The following is an 18,427-nucleotide window of genomic DNA, read 5'->3' on the forward strand; positions in this document are numbered from 1 at the left end:
GTGTCTAGGTCACCTCCTCCAGGAAGCCCTCCCTGACTCCCAAGCCTGGGTTGGCACCCCCCAGGGCACTTCACATCACAGCACTGATTACCCTGCATCATAATCATCAGTTTCCAGATTTTTGTGCCCTTTTCCATTACAAGGGCAGGGGCCCCTTTGCTCCTCTCCGAACTCCTGAAAGTGAAAGTATTGGTTGCTCAGTCATATCCGACTCTTTGCAACCCCACAGACTGCAGCCTGCCAGGCTCTTCTGTCCATGGAATTCTCCAGGCAAGAATACTGGAGTGGGTTGCCATTCCCTCCTCCAGGGGATCTTCCTGACCTGGGGATCAAAGGTTCTCCTGCATTGCAGGCAGATTCTTTATCTGGACTCCTGGACTCCTAGTGCTCAGCAAAGAGTCCGGCTCACAGCAGGACCTCATATATAACTTCCCCTCCTTTCCTTATGCTTCTTTCCTCGACACCCGCTTCTCCTAGGTCTTTCATCTGGGTGTTCCCAATGCCCAGCCCAGATTTTGGTACAGAGTAGGTGCTTAGTAAATATTGGGCTGGCCAAATAGTTTGTTCAGGTTTGGCCATATTACAGAAACTGACTCATTGGAAAAGACCCTAATTTAGCTGGGAAAGATCAAAGGCAGGAGGAGAAAGGGACGACAGAGGATGAGATGGTTGGATGGCATCACTGACTCAATGGACATGAGTTTGAGCAAGCTCCGTGAGTTGGTGATGGACAGGGAAGCCTGGCGTGCTGCGTGGAGTCGCAAGGAGTCGGACACGACTGAGCGAATGAATTGAAAAACTGAGCTATTTCTTGCAATGGACCATCTCTCCGGTGGATCTAACACACAGTACGAGTTCGGCAAATGTTCAGCCCCTACTTCTCACGAGTACAGCCAACACCACTGCAGCAACCCTCACTGGGTGCTCTTCTCGACCATGTTAAGAGCTTAAGGTAAGACTACTGTCATGTTTATTTTGCAAACCGGTTAATGGAGGCCCAGACAGGTGTGGGAGTTTGCCCGGGCCACCCAGCTGTCAAACAGCAAAACAGGGATTTGAACTCAGACTGTGTGGCCTTGTGCTGAGGGCCCAGCTGCTACCACCACAGTTCCTGATCCATAGGAGGTGCTGAGACCTGTCTGCAATGGGTCCCCCAAAGGACACAGTCACCCCAACCCAGCTGCCGTGAGGAGCATCAGCCTGATACCACTCTCCTCCCAAGCCTGGGTCTCCCTCCCGCCTGAATAGGCCAGGCCATCCCAGGGGGCCGCGGCCAGCCCAGGCCTGCCTAGGCCCCGCCGCCCACGCGGCCTTCCCTGAGCTGCCAGCAGGCGGGCAACGTGGCCTGCCCCAGGGGATGGAGCCTCGGCCGCCGGGCAGCTCAGACAAAGGCCGGCAGCGTGCCCGCTCCCCTGGCACTTGGGCTGCCTCCTCCTCCTCTCCCTCCAGGGCTGGGGCTGGGGGCACTGGCAGAGGTTGTTTTCAAAAAGGGAGGTGGAAGGAAGGATAAGGAACAGGGCTGAGCAACCTCAAGGGCAGAAGCTGGAGCAATTAGAATGTCGAGCAGGAAGCAGGGCCATCCTGCAGGGCAGAGCAGCCCAGAAATCAGGTGGGTGGGGGGATGGCGAGGGCACAGCCGGGCAGGTCTGACTCCTCTCCCCGCCCCCACACTGGCACCCAGCAGGCGCCAATCCAGGTCTGTTGAATAATGACCACTCTCCGTACTGAGTGCTGTCAGGGTGGGGCCCTGGGCACACGCATCACTGATCCTCCCAACAAGAGAGAGTGCTTCAAACTTGCCCGGAAGAGAACAGGTATGGAGACAGCTATTAATTATCTCTCCAATGCAGCCAAGAGGAACCTGGGGTTCCAAGAGGCAAAATGACTTGCCTAAGGTCGTACCGTTGAAAGTGGGACAAATATGAACCCTATCTACCCAGATTCTATCTGATTGCTGTAGGCCACATGCTTCCCACTGCCCTGATGGTCTCTTTACACATAATTAATTACTAATAAACATAGAGACAACAACTAGTCCTTACTGAGCATTTAATATGTGCCAGGCTCTGTGCTTAGGCATTGCCTGTATTAAGTCATTTAATCCTCATGGCAGTGCTATGAAGTAAGAACTATTATTGTGACCATTTTACAGATGAAAAAACTGAGGCCCGGCAAAATAGAATAACATGACCAAGATCAAACAGCAAGGAGGATTTCAACCCAGCCATCCAGAGCCTGCACAATACACCAGCGTTCTATCCGGAATGGGGACAGAAGGATGGGTGGATAGATGACGGGATGGACTGACTCATGAGTAGGAGCTCTGCCCTGTGTGCACCAAGCCTGCAGCTGGGCACCCAGTAGGTGCTTGGCCAGCAGTAGCCATGACAACACTGTACTTTCCCCTGCAGCCCCTGCCAGAGGGGCCTCGTGTCCCCAGCAGGGCTGGAGCTTGGGGGCCGTGGCCGTGTGCCCAGGCTGCTAGGGCCGCCCCAGCTCCCTCGCTGAGCAGAGCTGCGGCTTGACGGATGTGCCCGCCGCCGCGGGGAGCCTGGGGTAGAGCAGTTGCCTGGAAACAGGCTGCTCTGGCGGCCCACACTCAGACCTTTGTCACCATCTCAAGGACCTTTTTTTCCTCCTCCTCCTTTCTCGCTGGAGCCAGACCCGGCACGCAGGTGAGAAGCTGCAGCCGATGCCCCTGTCACAGGGGACCCGGGGGTGGGGGGGGGGGGGCGGAGCCGGGGGAACGGCCCCAGGTTGGGGAGAAGGAGGCAGATGCAGGAGAGACAGGGGAGCCTGTGGTGGGGGGCACAGGCGGCGGGGGTGGAGTGTGGCGCGGGGGAACCCAGCTCTGCGGCGGCCCAGACAAGGCGTGGAAATATCCTGATGGTGGGGCGCTTCTCTCACTGGCTTGATTTCTCCCAGCTTCTCTGACAAAATTGAGCCTCTGTCCTTCTAAATGGTGCAATGCTGGAAGCATTGGCTTCTAGAGCTGAGGGAGGTGCCTGAAAGATCTAGGCAGGGCTGGGCCTCTGGGGGGCCCAGGGCAGGGGGACAGGTGTGGCAGCTGCTAATTGGCTCCCGTACTGGTGGGCCCTGACAGGGGATTGACTGCGCCCTGGGGAACCGGCTGGGGACCGGGCCACGCCCCAGCCAGGGCCCCGCTTGGGGACAGGGGTGTGGAGGAGCTGCAAGCAAGGACTCTGGGGCCAGACCAGCCTGGGCTCAATCCCAGCCCTGCTCGTTGGACAGATCATTTCTCTTCTCTGTGCCTCAGTTTCCTCCTCAGTGATCGGGGAAGGGCTGCCTAAAAGGGCAGTGGAGGAGGGCATGGCAACCCACTCCAGTATTCTTGCCTGGAGAATTCCCAAGGACAGAGGAGCCTGGCGGGCTGCAGTCCATGGGGTCGCAGAGAGTGGGACACGACTGAGCAATTGAGCACAGCACAAGAATGCAATGAGATAACCTCTGTAAAATAACCTCACACATGGCGAGCAGTCCATGAGAGATTCCAGGGAACTTGTCGCCGAAATGTCGGGGTGCCCGGCTGCAGGCACAACGTAAGGTCGATTTCAATCTCACCCCAGGCACTCAGCGAGGCAGAAAGGCCACAGGCAGTACTTAGACACATGCAAAAGCTGAGGTTCCGGGAAGTTTCTGGAGGGATGGGATTTTCTCAGGTTGGACACCCAGGAAGGTAAGAGGCCAGGCTGACTTCTACCCCATCAGGTTTGTAGTTTGTACAATCACTGTCTCAACCTCCCTGACGAATGGGGCTGCACCTTGACTTTGAAAATGAGATCTCAAGGCCGCCTGCCTCAAACCTTCCATGGCTCCCAGCCCGGATAAAATCCAGGCTCCTCTGCTGGGCAGTTGAGAGCTCTGTGATGTGGCCCTACTCACCCTGGCTTTGAAGCATGCTTCGTGCCTCTGCGAGGCTGCCTCCTCTGCCGGGACGGCCACTGTCCACTCGACTCCTTGCTGAGGAGTCCTGGCCCTAAGGCAGGCCCTCCCAGAAAGGCTTTCCAGCCCAGCACTCCCCAGGCCAAGCCAGGGACACCTCTTCCCGTGCGCCAATGCTCTGTTCACCAACACCCCTCTGCCCTGTAGGCCTGGAAGCTCTCCTCCCTGGAATCTGAGGCCAGAGGGGAGAATGGCCCCTGGCCTGACATCCAAGGCCGCACAGTCAGACCCTATCTATCTTCCAAATCTCTGCACACCCCCAACCTGGACCTGCCCCAGGGTCCGGCGGCAGCCTGAGTCCTGGGCCACTAGCCTGAGAGCCTCGTGGCCCCTGAGCAGACTATCTACCCATTTGCGCTCCACTTCTCTGCTCACATAGAACCCCCACCGAGCTGCCTGCTGAGTCCCGTTGAGACCCTCCCTCCTTTGACCACCCCAGGCCACAGGCAGTCCTTCGACCTGATTTTCCCACGGGAGTTGCAGCTGCCTCCCTCCAGCGTGTTCCTGAGGCCTGGGGAGGGAGGACAAGGGAGAGGGGGAGAAAGTGGGAGGGGGGAGGGAGGAGGAGTGGAAGGGGGAGGGAGGCGGGACTGGGAAGGAGCTCCATCTTTGTTAGGCCCTGTTCTAGGCACCTGACCACACAGTGTCTCAATTATTCCATTGCTTGGGGGAACAAAAGAGGCTCAGGCTCTGAGAGATTAAGCCTGTCTCTTGCTAAGGGCCTGAGGCCTAGCTGGGCTTCCCCTGCTGCCTGTGACTCTGAGATGGTGCTGCATGGTCCCCAAGGGTTGTCACTGGGCTTGCACTTCTTATATTCTCCACGTGGGCTGGCACAGGCCAAAGGGGATGGCAGCAGTGACACTATTTGCTGATCATGGACCCCATTTTGGTGCTGGGCTCCCAACCCACACAATCTAAAGTCCAAGGTGAGGAAACTGCCACCTAGAGAGGCAAAGCGCCTTCGCAGGTCACCCAGCCAAAAAGCCACAGAGCCATGATCTGAACCCCATGATGGAAAGGCCGTGACATCCTGGAGCCCAGGACACTGCCTGGCCTCCCAGCCGAGCTGGCACTGGCCTCGGGCACCCGGAGTCCCAATTCCAGCCACCAGGTCCCAAGCTTGTCCCCAGCAGCCACCCGCTAATTAGCCAGATAGCTTCTGCGTGCTCTGTGGCTGCTTCAGAGCAATTCTCCCAGGAAAGGTCGAGCTTGCAGGAGCAGGCAAGGTACTCGTAATCTGCACAAGAGGCGACAAAGGGAACAAATGGGGACAATGGTGTCGTTGGCTGCCCAGGGCAGCCTGAGCCGGCCTCATGGCTATGTCTGGGACTACCCACTGCTCGTCACCCTCACAGCAGGCTCCCTGAACATCTGCTGTTAGCAGACACATCCATGCACAGTCCTGATCCAGTCTGGGTCACCGGGTCATGCCCCAGGAAGAGCACAAGTGAGCATTCACATGGCCCCTGCCATCCTTTCAAGCACCGCAGGGAGGGCTGGACAGGAAGCTCAGAAGTTTCAAAACCTGCCACCGCTGTGCACGTCCTCACTCCCAGGGCACTCGGCGTGGCTGCTCCCTGGACCTCACAGCAGCTCGAGGGGGGATATGCCTCTCAGCCCCATTTACAGGTAGGAAGACTGAGGCATGGGGAGAGGAAGTGACTACCTAAGGCCCCATTCCCCAGCTAGGACATGACGGGGCTGGGATTCACATTCAGCTTGTCTGTCTCCAGAGTTTCTGCTCTCAAGTGAGATCACCCAGTTCCAGTCTCCCATTTTGCTGCTAAAGAAGCTGAGGGCAGGAGGGCTACGTTATGGAAAAAGCACAAGCTCTGGAGTCCTAGCACTGCTCTCACGGCCCATTCATGTTAGGACGTAACCTTTTCTCTTTGAGCCTCAGTTTCTTCATCTAGAAAATGGGCCGAGGGAACACCGCCTTGGTGGTCCAGTGGTTAAGAATCCTCCCTGCACTGCAGGGGACACGAGTTCAGTCCCTGGTTGGGAAACTAAGATCCCACGTGGTGCGGAGCAGCTAAGCCTGTGTGACACAACTAGGGCTGCGCAGCGCAACGAAAGACCCCGCGTGATGCAAGGAAGACCCCGGATGCTGTGACTAAGACCCAACGCAGCCAAATAAATAGATGTTAAAAAAAGAAAATGGGCCTAGAAACCCCTGCATTGGGTGGGGATGGGGCAAAAGCTGTCTGGGGCCTTAAATGCACTGAATAAGGATGAGGTCCCTGACGTCTTCTTCAAAGGGGCCAAAGGTGAGCCCAGTGCCCACAAGCATCTGATGCAGGGTAGAGCTAGAATCCCGTGAAGATCGAGGTGTGGCAACTAAGGAGCAGAGACTGGCCTGCAGGGCCTTCTGTCAAAGGTGACAAGGCCAGACTGTGGCCAAGAAGGCAGGCCAAGGGAGGAAGGGAGCCGTCTGCACAAAGCTTGCTTACTGGCCCCTGGCTGAGCCATGACCAGGAAGGGCCAGCGCTGGGGCTTGCCCAGGTGGTCCTGGGTCCAAATCCTGGCTCCCCGCAGGCCAGCTGGGCACACCCTTCTCTGAAGTTTGGCTTCCTCATTTGTAATGCACCCCTTCCCCAGGCTGTGCCAAGGCTCACGGGCTGATCAGGTCGGGCGTCTGGACGACAAGGCACAGGGGGCCAGGCTGCTCAGAGACCAACCCGGAGACCCAGCTGGCTCTGGCCACAAAGGCCAGACACCGGATGGCCAGACAGGCCCAGTGGACAATCACATGAGCCCAGACCTCTTCCTCTTCGCAGGGACCTGCCCGCCTTTGCCCGCCTGCGGCCTGAGCTTCCCCACGCTCTGGGCCTTTCAACATCCTTACAACAGACCTCCAGACCAGCCAAGCCATGCCTTACAAAACCTGCTCAGGGACCACAAATCTGAAAGTCGCTATTGTTGCTTGGTGCAGGCGATGTGTGCACATATGGACATGCACACACACTCGTGAGGGGGTGGGGGTGGGGGCGGGCTCTGAACAATCTCCACTCCCCTCGCTCCCCTACTTCCCTGAGCCAGGAGACCCACCTCTTTGCCCTCTATCGGCCCTGCCTCAAGGTGACTTTGGGTCCTCAGTTTACCCCTCTGGGAGTTGGGGCTGATACTTCCTCCCCACCCTCCCACTTCCTTTTTAGAAGACTCAAGAGATATGACAAATTCCCAACAGCTGTGAAAACAGTTTGAGGTCATATAAATGTTAGGTTCTGGCTTTTAACATATACTGAGCACCTCCTCCAGGAAGACCCAAGGTTGGACACTTAGACACGTGTTTCCAGGTGTGTTTCTCGCCAAATCCCATCCCATCAACCCTGATACACAGGCATTGGAGCCTCATTCTGCAGATGAAGACACTGGGGCTCAGAGGAGGATTTACCAAAGGCCACATATTCAGAAAGCAGTGGGCCCAGGGTTTGAACCCAGGGCCATGACTAGCAGTCATGTGGAGCGAGGAGAACCATGGTGTTCTCTTTTATAAGCCGCAGCACAGGTCTTAAAATTCACCCTTTGGATTGAAGAAACAGGCAGCAAGGCCTCTGTCCTGGCCCCATCCAGGAGGTACCATCACCCACTCTCCCCCAGACAGGGCTATGTGGGCTCAGAAATCATTGTGTTCTGGGGTCTGAGGTCTTGAGAGGTAAAATGTGGTGTTTTGATTCCCAAACACAGGCTGGGGGTGGGGGCGGGGTGCTGGGGACACTGGTCTCTTCATTGTTTCTCAAATCCTCCATGCACACTCCTGCCTTGGGGCCTTTGCACTTACTGTTCCCTCTACCTGGAACCCTTTTCCATCAGACACCCTCATAACTTGCTCCTGCACCTCCTTCAGGGTTTTGCATAAAATGTCACCTTCTCAGAGAGGCCATCTGTGACACTCTGGTTAAAATTCCAATATCTCCCACTCCAGCACCTCGGATTCTCCTCGCTCTGCTTGGTTTTTCTGCACAGCTTTGCCAGCATGTCACAAGCTGGGAGCTTTCCTCATTTACTACATAGTATCAGTCTCCACCAGAACGTCAGCTCTCTGAGGGCAGAAGTCTTCATTTGTGTCTCCAGAGCCTGGCACAGAGCACCTGCTCTGTATGTATTTGAACAAAAGGATAAAACTGAGGTCCAGAGAGGGACAGTGGGGGAACCCTGTCCACACAGGAAGAGCAGAGGCAGCATCTGTGTCCAGGCCTTCTGCTCCCAGCCCCAATCTGGTCCTGTCTTTTTATTGGCATGGGATCACTTAGGTTTGCTAGAACTGGGTGAGGATGGCTGGAGCCTGGGTCCCAGAGGCACAGCAGTCAGCAGTGAGTACAAGAAGAGCAGTCCCTTCCCTGGGGCCTGTGTTGGGGAAGCAACAAGCAGGGGTGTGCACAGTGTGTCCATCCATCCAGGAGCCCCTGGTTCCTGTGTGCCCCTCTCCATCCCAGGCAGAACTGAGTCTTTCTCAGTTGCCTCCTAATTAGGGAATGGGCTCTCTCCCTGAAAACATCAATTGCTACATGAGGGTGGTGTTTCCTTGACTTTCTGGTGGCTTCCCTGGAGGATGGTTCTCCTCTTTCACAGATGAGGTGCTGAGGGCAGAGGAGCCATTTGCTTATGCTTGCTGGGGCAAAGCCTGACCTCAAAGCCTGTTCAGGCAAGTCAGACTCGTGCATTCTCCCCGGCACTGGGCGCTGTGCTAGGTGCTGGGTCCAGAAGGCAAGGAAGGGGCCTGACAGTCATGATAATGAGGGGGAGCTGCCTGCTGGAAGTGGCAGGTGGCCATGGCTAGGAGCAGTTTGCTGGTCAGCCCGCCTTGCCTGGGTTTACATCCGGGTGCCACCCCTTGACTCACAGGGGGCCTCAGGCAAGTTGCGTAAGATCTCAGTGCCTTGCAGGGTGGTTGCAGGAGCCCAGAGTGCAAACACACAGGAAGCACTTAGAGCAGGCCGGCATTCAGTGAGCACTCAGTAACGTGGGAGCCAACACACCACCAACCTCAGCATCAGCATCATCACCATTACCGTCATTATCACCATTACTCTAACTATCATCACCACTGTCATCACCGTTACCACCATCAGCGCTAACACCATCACCGTCACCACTACCATGACCATCACCACCATCACCATCACTGCCACCACCACTAGCACCATCATCACCATCACCGTCACTACTACCACCATCACCATCACCACCACCATCACCACCACTACTACAATGATCATCACCATGACCACCATCACCACCATCACTACCATGATCATCACCACCACTACTATCACCATCATCATTACCGTCATCATCACTATACCATTACCACCATCACCACTACCATGATCATCACCATGACCACCATCACCATCACCACTACCATGATCACCACCATCACTACCATGATCATCACCATGACCACCATCACCGTCACCACCACCATGATCATCACCATGACCACCATCACCGTCACCGCCACCATGATCATCACCATGACCACCATCACCGTCACCACCACTACCACCATCATCATTACTGTCATCATCACTATTACCATGACCACCATCACCATCACCACTACCATGACCATCACCATGACCACCATCACCACCATCACTACCATGATCATCACCATGACCACCATCACCACCATCACTACCATGATCATCACCACCACCACCATCACCATTACCACTACCATGATCACCACCATCACCACCATCACTACTACCATGATCATCACCACCACCATCACCACTACCATGATCACCACCACCATCACCACTACCATGATCATCACCATCACCACCATCACCATCACCACTACCACCATCATCATTACTGTCATCATCACTATTACCATGACTACCATCACCATCATCATCACTATTACCATGACCACCATCACCATCACCACTACCATGACCATCACCATGACCACCATCACTACTACCATGATCATCACCACCACCATTACCACCATCACCATCACCACTACCACCATCATTACTGTCATCATCACTATTACCATGACCACCATCACCATCACCACTACCATGACCATCACCATGACCACCATCACCACTACCATGACCATTGCCATTACCACCATCACCATTACCATCATCACTATTACCATGACTACCATCACCATCATCACTATTACCATGACCACCATCACCATCACCACTACCATGACCATCACCATGACCACCATCATCATTACCATCATCATCACTACCATGATCACCATCACTGCCACTGCCATCACCACCGTGCTACCACCATCATTGCTGTCACCACCACCATCACCACCACCACTACTATCACCGTGCCCCATGGCATCTTTCCCATAATGCATCCTGAGCTCTGCCAGGGCAAGAGCCACATCTGTGAGGCTCACCACTGCACCCCAGGAAGCTCTCTCCAAGTTGTTGACGAGTACATGAGTGAATGGATGAATGAATGATGAAGAGGCTTTTATGAAGAAAAAAGCACCTAATACAAGGAAGACATTGTTAGATCCATTCTTCTAGCCCCTCCCCAGCTTCCTCCACTTCATTTCTGTAGCTTCTGCTCCCAGTTGGGCTGCTGTGCCCAAGAACCCAGAGCTTCCCTGGGTCTCAGACTCCAATTTTGCGCACATACTGGACCAGACTCAGCTCCCTAAAACCCTCCCTCCCCAAGTTCCCCTGCTCTGTGATACTCAGCATCTCCCACTGTCTGAGATCCGGCTTTCTGGGGCCCATTACAGTCCTCAGTCCCAGACCTCCCTTCAGGCCTGTTTCCCCTCCCATCTTCCCACAGTTGTGTCCCTGTCCTGCCTGGGCTTCCCAATGTGACCAGGATGAGTCCAGATGCCTCCACATGGGGCTTAGAGCCCTCCCTGATCACCTGCTAACCCTATCACCCTCTTCTGGCTCTCTCAGCTCTGAGACCGGAGGAATCTGCTTGTTGGGCAGGTCAGGTGGCCTTTGATGGGACCCTGGCCTGCACACCAACCCTCAGGTAGGCCGTAACAGCTCTGGTCCATCATTCTGCAGAGGAGGAAACTGAGGCATGAAGAGGAGAATGGAAAGGCTAGAGACATCATTTAACAAATACTTCCTGAGGGCATACCATGCAGGGGGTTCTGGGGCTCACAGCTCTGGGTGGACAGAGATCAAGTCTATCCTACTCTCCACTCCAGGCACATAGTAGGGACTCAGAAAATCTTTGTGAAATGAAATGAACAGGACCTGGTACACAGCAGGTGCCAATCAAAGTTTGCTGAGTGAATCAGTGAATGAATGCACCCGGTGCTGGGAACACAGCAGTGAGGAAGACAGAAAATATCCCTGTCCTCTGGGAGTCCAGGGGAGCACACAGAATGCAGCATTAGTCTGATGTCGATAAGGCCTTGGGAGTGAAGTACAGGGCTTGAGAGTGATGGGGAATATAGGGCGTTTTGAAAAGGCAGTCAGGGAGGGCCTCCCTGAGGAGGTGATATGTCAGCAGGGCCCAGTGAGGGCTGGGGGACAGGCTAGAGGCTAGGGGAGATGAAGGGCAGTGAGCAGAAGCCCAGAAGGTGGAAAGAGGGGCAGAGCTGGGCCATGTGGGCCTGGTGGCTTTTGCTCAGATGGTGATGGGGACCCATGGAAGGGTTTGAGCAGACAACGACCATGGTCAGGTTTACATTTTAACACCACACTTTGGCCTCTGTGTGAAGAGGAGAAAATAGGTAGGACAATGAGTGCTGTTGCTGGGGAGGAGGTGATTAGACCGGAGCGGGAGGGGCTGATGAGAAAGGTCTTGCATTGCACCCCCCCATTCCCTCCTGAGTTTTACTTCTGGGAAGAGGGAGTCAGAGGGACCAGCAGGGCTAGCTTGGGGACACCAGGCAGAAGTGGCCCCTTGAGCTCAGCAAGGCCATCTCAGTGGGGACAAGGGCCCAGTCATCTGAGCCAACCTGCTGGATGGCACATCAGGCCCTAGGAGCCCCCTGACCACCAGCTAGTGGAGGTGCTTGGAACTCTCAGATCTAGGAGGGCAGAGATCAAGTCTGTCCTACTTCTGACACATAGTAGGTGCTCAGTAAGTCTTGGTGGAATGAATGAACAGGAACTGGTACACAGCAGGTGCCAATCAAAATTTGCTGAATGAATCGGGAATGAATGGATTGCCTGCAGCCCTATATTGTTTGCTGGTGGTTTCTCCAGTTCATTCATTTCAATTCCTTAAAATAATTGCAGCTGCTGCCAATCACAGAGCCTTACTCTGAGTCAGACCCCTGGCTCTCTTTCTTACCTGCGTCCAACAACCCCACAGAGTAGGTTCTATTTCTACGCCCATTTTACAGAGGAGGAAACTGAGACCCAGAGAGTTAATTAATCCCCTTCCTCTTAAATTTCCCCAAGGTCACTCAGCTTCTAAGCAGCACTTTTATACCTTCCAAACTAGGATCTTATCAATAACACCATCAACGCACTTGTAAATCCCCTGGGGGCAGAAACCTGAAGCTGGGGTCCTAATAAACAGCTCAAGACTCCATCACATCTGAGGGACTGCGGGTCCTCACTGCAGCCTGGTACCACCTTCCTGATAAGGAAACCAAGGTCTAGAGCCGGGAACTCTTTCAAGAAGCACAGGGGTGAATTGTGGCAGAAACCTCATTTTCTGGGGCCTGGCCAAGGGCTCTCTGCACAGCCCCTTCATCCTTACTGTGCCCATCCCACCTCATGTCCCCAGCGCAGGGGCAGGAGATGGAGTCCCCATACCACAAGCGCTGAATGGGTAGGAAGTAAGTAGTGTTAGTTGCTCAGTCATGTCCGACTCTTTCCAACATCTCATGGACTATAGCCCGCCAGGCTCCTCTGTCCATGGGATTCTCCAGACAAGAATACTGAAGTGGGTTGCCATTCCCTTCTCCAGGGGATCTTCCCGACCCAGAGATCGAACTCAGGTCTCCTGCATTGTGGGCAGATTCTTTACCATCTGAGCCACCAGGGAAGCCCAACCAATGAGTGGGTGGCCCAGCCAGTGATGTTAGGCCCCTCCCCATCACAGGCCTGTCTCAAGATGCAGGTACACCAGGATGACCTCTGGGTGGACCTCTCACCTCTGCTTCTTCCTCAGTGGGCAGAAGCAATGAAAACTGAGCTTCAGGACCTGCTGGGAGAGCTGGGCACTTAAACTGCACACCCAGTGTGCACAGCTGCACAGGCACAGCAATCATCATGGCAGCAACAGCAACAGCAACGGCAACAGCAGCAGTAGCAGCCAGTGCTCCTGGGGCACTCAGCCACCAGCCCTACCCTCTGCTAGGCTTTAGGAACCCTGGTCCTCGTAACAGTCCAGAGAAGCAGGTCCTGTTACTGTCCTCTGCTTTTTAGACATAGACACAGAAGCACAGAGAGGTGGAGTAAGTTGCCCAAATCACACAGCAAGTATAAAGCAGATTCGGGATTCAAACCCAGGCAGCGCAGCTCCAGAGCCAAGCGTATCAGGAAGGATCCCTAAGGGACTGGCCTCCTCTGGGCAGGGGAACGAGGTGGAGGCGGGGTGCTGGGCACTCTCACCCTCTTAGGGGGCCGCTGTTTGATTGATGTGGTTGCATTTTCAAGTGTCTGTATCACCTTGAAAATAAGAATCTCTTGTGCTCCTCCATCCATATCACCCCTTCCTTGTCCTGGGAGGCCCTGTCCCTTCCTCTTCTATTTCATGACTCACACCTCCTCTAAGAGCCCTCCCAAGTTCCTCCCTCTCCTCCATGGGTGCTGCCCAGACCACGCACTGGCCACCTATATCCTCTGGGGCCCACTGGCAGCTGCCTGTGGCCTGATGGTCAAGCCATGCCTTGTCTCATGCTGGTGGGCACAAGGCTCCCCGACCTGAATTGGATGAAGCACGCTGGCTGGCTGGCTGGCCGTGGGGCTCCATGCTGCAACCCGGCCCTCCCCGAATCACAGCATCCTTCAGTGTTCCCTGAGGGTCAAGCTGACCAGATCCCATTTGCGCCCAGGGAGTGTGTTCCAGAGTCAGGTGCACTCTGTCACACAGACTCACCCCCTGCCTCCCCACCTGAGAAGAGCCATCATCCAAGCCCAGGTAATACCAAAGGGGACCCTAGGCTCTGAGCTTTGCTGTCAGCAGGATGGGTGATTCAGGGAGCGGAGGCCATGACACTTCCGCACTGTGTGGGCTCAAGCCCCTGCTCTGCCTTTCACTAGCTGTGTGGCCTCAGGCATGTGACTCAACCTCTCTGAGCTTCAACAGCTGCATCAGGAAGATGGGGATCCTAACAGTAGCCCTGTTCCAACAAGCACACAGGAGGCCGGGGTATAACCTATTCAGCAGAGCGCCTGGTATTTCAAAACAAGCACTAGCTGTGCCTTGACTGTCATTGTCTCTGCTCAGCAGCAGGCGCTGACTGAGTACTTTATGCATCTCAAGTGATCCCTGTAACAACCCTAAAAGGTGGTTGATATCACTATCCCCATTTTACAGATGTGGAAATGGAGGCTCGGAGAAGTTGAGATGCATCCAAGTTTGCACAGCTGGTTGGTGAGGCAGGATCTGAACCCAGGGCTCTCGACCCTGGGGAGCATGCGCACTCTTAGTACCATACCTGGACTCAGGGAAGCCCACTGCTCCTCTAACCTACCTTTCCTGACAGCCAGCTGCTGACTGGACTAGCAAGACTTCTGGCCTTTCCTTCCCACCTGCTGTGGCTAGTGCTTTCCCTCTGCCCTCTCATCAGATCTGGGGTGGGGGTTCCCCAGCCCTCAACGGCAAACCCGGAAGACCAGCCCTCGTCCTAGAAGTCCTCCCGTCTGGTTTCCCTACACACACTCCTTTCTGCCTCTGTCCTCTGCCTCTTCTGTTCCTCTCTGCTTCCAGCAGCCACTGGCCCTACCCCAGACTCCAATCCCTACTCCACCAGCCCCTGGCCACGCCACAGGTGCAAGCACACAAACGCTCCCATTTCCTGTGCTGAGCACTTGACATGGAGTCTCTCTTCACCTCCCCACAGCGACCCTGTGAGACGGGTCAGTCTCAGAGAGGAGGAAACTGAGGTTCAGAGAATGACTTGTTTCAAGGTCATCTGGCTAGTGAGTGCAAACCTGGGGCCAGCCTGAGCTTCCAAGCCCAGCTCAGCAGCATGGTTTGAGTGGCCTTGTCACGGATTGGAGGGTTATTGATTGGCTTACAATCATAATCCTAATTATAGCTCCCTTTTATTGAGGGCTTGATTATGGCCACCCCCTGGTACAGATGCTTCTAGATTATAGAATATAGTATGCAGTATATGTAGTGTATACACATAGTATAGAACACGGTGTAGAAGGATATAAGTGAAGCCACAGCTATCATCATCCCATTTTACAGATGAGGAAACTGAGGCTCACAGAGGGTAAGGGATCTGCCCAACCTGCACAGCAGTGTATGGCAGAGCCTGGACCCAGCCTCTGCTTTCACATTCTCCATTCCTCTGCTGACCAGCAGGGGCCTCCCATTCAGCACAAAACCCTTTGCCCCTCAGTCTGCTCCTATTCCAGCCCCTAGATCTCCCCAAGAGGCTCCGCACCCCAGGGAGCTTCCCAGCCTGAACTCTCTGAGCAGCCTCCCCTCCCCTTGGGAGGGTAACAGCTGTCTGGTTTGAAGATCTTTGCACTGGAGTTGGGGGAGGGGGGTGGTTCTCCAAGGGACCCTGAGAAGGAGCTGCAGCCCCTACTCACTGGTCTGTTTGTCAGGCCTGGGGTTATGCCATCTTCCCAGCACCCCCCAGGGTGTGGGTCATCACCCACTGATGCCTAAGCGGGAAGGAATCAGAGTAGGCAAGCCATTTGCCCTGAACCAGAAGCTGGTGGCAGATCTGGGACCTGAATGCAGGTCTGTTGGCCACCTTACCCTCTGGCCTTCCCGAGGGCAGTTCTATCCAGTGGAGAGCCCCTGTTGCCTGGATGGACCCCTCGTCGCATCCTCATGCAAATGACAATCCCACTATCTAAGCATTTCTCGTAACTCCCTCCTTCCATTTTCCCAGCAACCCATAGGGGAGGGACAATCATCAGACCCACCTCTCAGATGAAGAAACTGAAGCACCACCAGGCAGTTACTTAGCTGGGTGCCCAGCACAGGCTGTGCCTTGGTTCACTGACCTGTAGAATGGGGTCATGACAGCTTCCTAAGACAGCTGGGGATGTGTGAGATTGCGGAAGCCTGGGGCTCATGGAGACATGCCCTCGGGATGCTCTTAGACAAGGCTGGAGGCCGGAGTGTGTTATTCTCGACCAGCCAGCATCCAGTGAGGGCCTGGCCTGCCAAAGGAAGGGCCGCGTGTCTCCTTGAACATTTCCTGAGCCTGGGGATGCCGAGAAAATGATGAGTCATCCACCAAGCAACAGCCTCCCAGGAGCCGGCCTCGGGTCCCAGCCGGGCGGGGAAGGTTCCAAGCTGGGAAGGGGCCCCATGAACAGGATTACTCCCAAACTGTCCCCACTGAGACCTGAGTCACCAGGTCTCCTCCGCAGCCTCCCACTGCCATATGCTACCAACCTTTGGGACAGTTCTTGGGTTCTGCCCACTAGACCCTGCCTCTGGGTCATCACCCTGGATCTGTGGGTCTGCCTACATTCCTGGCTTCCTGAACGCCTCTCTCTCTACCCAAGAATATTGTGTCAACCATGACCATCAACCATGAAGCTTCCCTCCCCACAGCCCCATGTCACCCAGTCCCAGACACTCAACCTCTTGTCCCAAGGGAACCAGCCCCTCCTCTTTGCCCCAGGCCAGCCTTCTCTCTCCATGTCTCACTATATCCCAGCCTCCTGTTTTACCTTCTTTGTAACACATCTCCCTCTTGCCACAGTTTCCTGAGGCTCCTTCTAAAACCTGAAGCTGACCTCATCTCCCCTCTGCTTGAAAATCCTGCAAACCCCTAGGTCTCCTTGATGGTGACACACTAGCTCCTCTGAGTGGCTTTCCAGATCCTTCTCTTCCATGTGACCCTAATTGATTTCACCAGCTAATCCCCCTCAGGATCCCCAAGTGGTTCTCCAGCGGATCTGACCATTCCACTGCCCTCCTTCCACCCATCTGAAATGCTCTGTAGAACACCACGCTTCTCTGGGAGAGTGTCCCTGGTCCTCACACCCAATCTGCGCTGACCCCCCAAAACCTGTCCCACTCCAGCCCTTGCTCGTGTTCTTACCCCCTGGAGGGAGCCTTCCCATGTTCTGTTCTTGCTGAATAATTTAGTTTGCCCTCGAGGTCCAGCTTAAATGCCGCCTCCCCCAGGACTCCTTGGATGCCCCCACAAGAAGGCGAATGGTCTAAGCCTTGGGGCTCCTGAGGCCCTGAGTGCAGAAGGCCTGGGTGGTTCTCAGATGCCCGCTCTAAGGCACCTGCTGCCCCCACAGTGGGGAAGCCCTTTAGTGGCAGGGGCCCTGGGGATATGGCAGTAAACCAAGCTGACTGGTCAGAGCTCATAGCCTTATGGGAAGGAAGATATTCAACATGCAAACTTGTAAAATATATATGCAATGTCAGAGGGTAGTAAGGGCTAGAGAGGAAAACGAAGTAGAAAGAGAGTCCAAGGAACCTAAGGTGGCCCTGGCTGGGTGATCAGGGAGGGCTTTTCTGAGGAGGTGGCGTTTGAGCAAAGATCTGAAAGAGGAGGGGGAGCAGCCACGCAGAGAACTAGGGGAAGAGTGTTCCAGGCTGGGGAAACAGCCAGTGCAAGGGCCCTGGGGCAGGTTTGCAGCTGGTGGTTTTTAGAATCGCAAGGAGGTCAGTGTGGCTGACACTGAATGAGCAAGGGTCAGGCAGCAGGGCCAGATCACGTAGGCTTCAGAAAAGACTTTGGCTTTTGCTTTGAGTAAGATGGGAATCTTACACGGTTCAGAGCAGGGGAGGGAGAGCATCTGATTTGCATTTTGCTTTCACTGATTTTGCTGGCTGTGTGAGCCAGAGGGAATACAAGGGGGGCTGAAGAGGACTCAGGGAGCCCAGTGGGAAGGCTGATGCATTGCCAGGCTTGGACGAAGCTGGAAGCCATGGAGGTGGTGAGAGGGTAAAACTTGAGATGTATTTTGAAGGTAGAACCAACAGAATGTGCAGTTTGGATGGGGAGGGAGGGGTGGTAAGAGAAAAGACTCAGGCATCAAAAATGACGCCTGGGTGTGCCCTGAGCCTGGGAAGGGTGGAGCCCCTGTGATGGGGAGGGCGGTGGAAGGAGCAAACGAGTGATTGAGTGAGTGAATGAATGAGTGAGTGAATGAATGAATGATCCCCTGCTTTGGAACCCGATGGGCTCACACTCAGCCTGGTTCTCTGTGGGAACTGGAGCTCCCCGCCTCCGCCTTAGTCTTCCCAGCAGCTCAGGAGCCCTGAGTCCAGTCGGAGTCTGGATGCTGAGGGAGTCATTGACCTTGTGGGGACAGGACAATTGTTCTCTCTCCGCCCCCGGCAGCCTGCCCAGGACGGGCCAGGGGAGAGC

The 18,427-nt window shown here is 55.0% G+C and overlaps 2 protein-coding genes across 4 annotated transcripts in view; one reads left to right on the plus strand and one right to left on the minus strand.

Moving 5' to 3' along the window:
• The window catches only part of NOL4L (nucleolar protein 4 like), a 132,888-nt gene that overhangs the window by 105,164 nt on the left and 9,297 nt on the right, over window positions 1-18,427 (minus strand). The gene's annotated exons all lie outside the window — the stretch shown is intronic.
• On the plus strand, window positions 345-18,053 carry LOC121816202 (mucin-2-like). Of its 2 annotated transcripts, none has more exons than XR_006055680.2 (3): window positions 345-952; window positions 2,153-2,675; window positions 3,588-4,506. XR_006055680.2 is itself a non-coding variant. In XM_060397695.1 (3 exons), the coding sequence occupies exon 3, from the start codon at window positions 9,291-9,293 to the stop codon at window positions 10,302-10,304; it is 1,014 nt and encodes a 337-aa protein (XP_060253678.1). In that variant the 5' UTR covers window positions 2,645-2,675; window positions 3,588-3,697; window positions 5,940-9,290; the 3' UTR covers window positions 10,305-18,053. The 2 variants fall into 2 exon arrangements, 1 of the variants encoding a protein (XP_060253678.1); XM_060397695.1 differs by lacking the exon at window positions 345-952 and adding an exon at window positions 5,940-18,053 and having other exon boundaries at window positions 2,645-2,675; window positions 3,588-3,697.

The sequence above is a fragment of the Ovis aries genome, chromosome 13 (assembly GCF_016772045.2).
Source record: "Ovis aries strain OAR_USU_Benz2616 breed Rambouillet chromosome 13, ARS-UI_Ramb_v3.0, whole genome shotgun sequence".
Lineage (NCBI taxonomy): Eukaryota > Metazoa > Chordata > Mammalia > Artiodactyla > Bovidae > Ovis > Ovis aries.

Excerpts from the sequence above, each read along its gene's own strand:
- LOC121816202 (XM_060397695.1), top strand. The coding sequence starts at position 9,291 with ATGATCATCACCATGACCACCATCACCATCACCACTACCATGATCACC.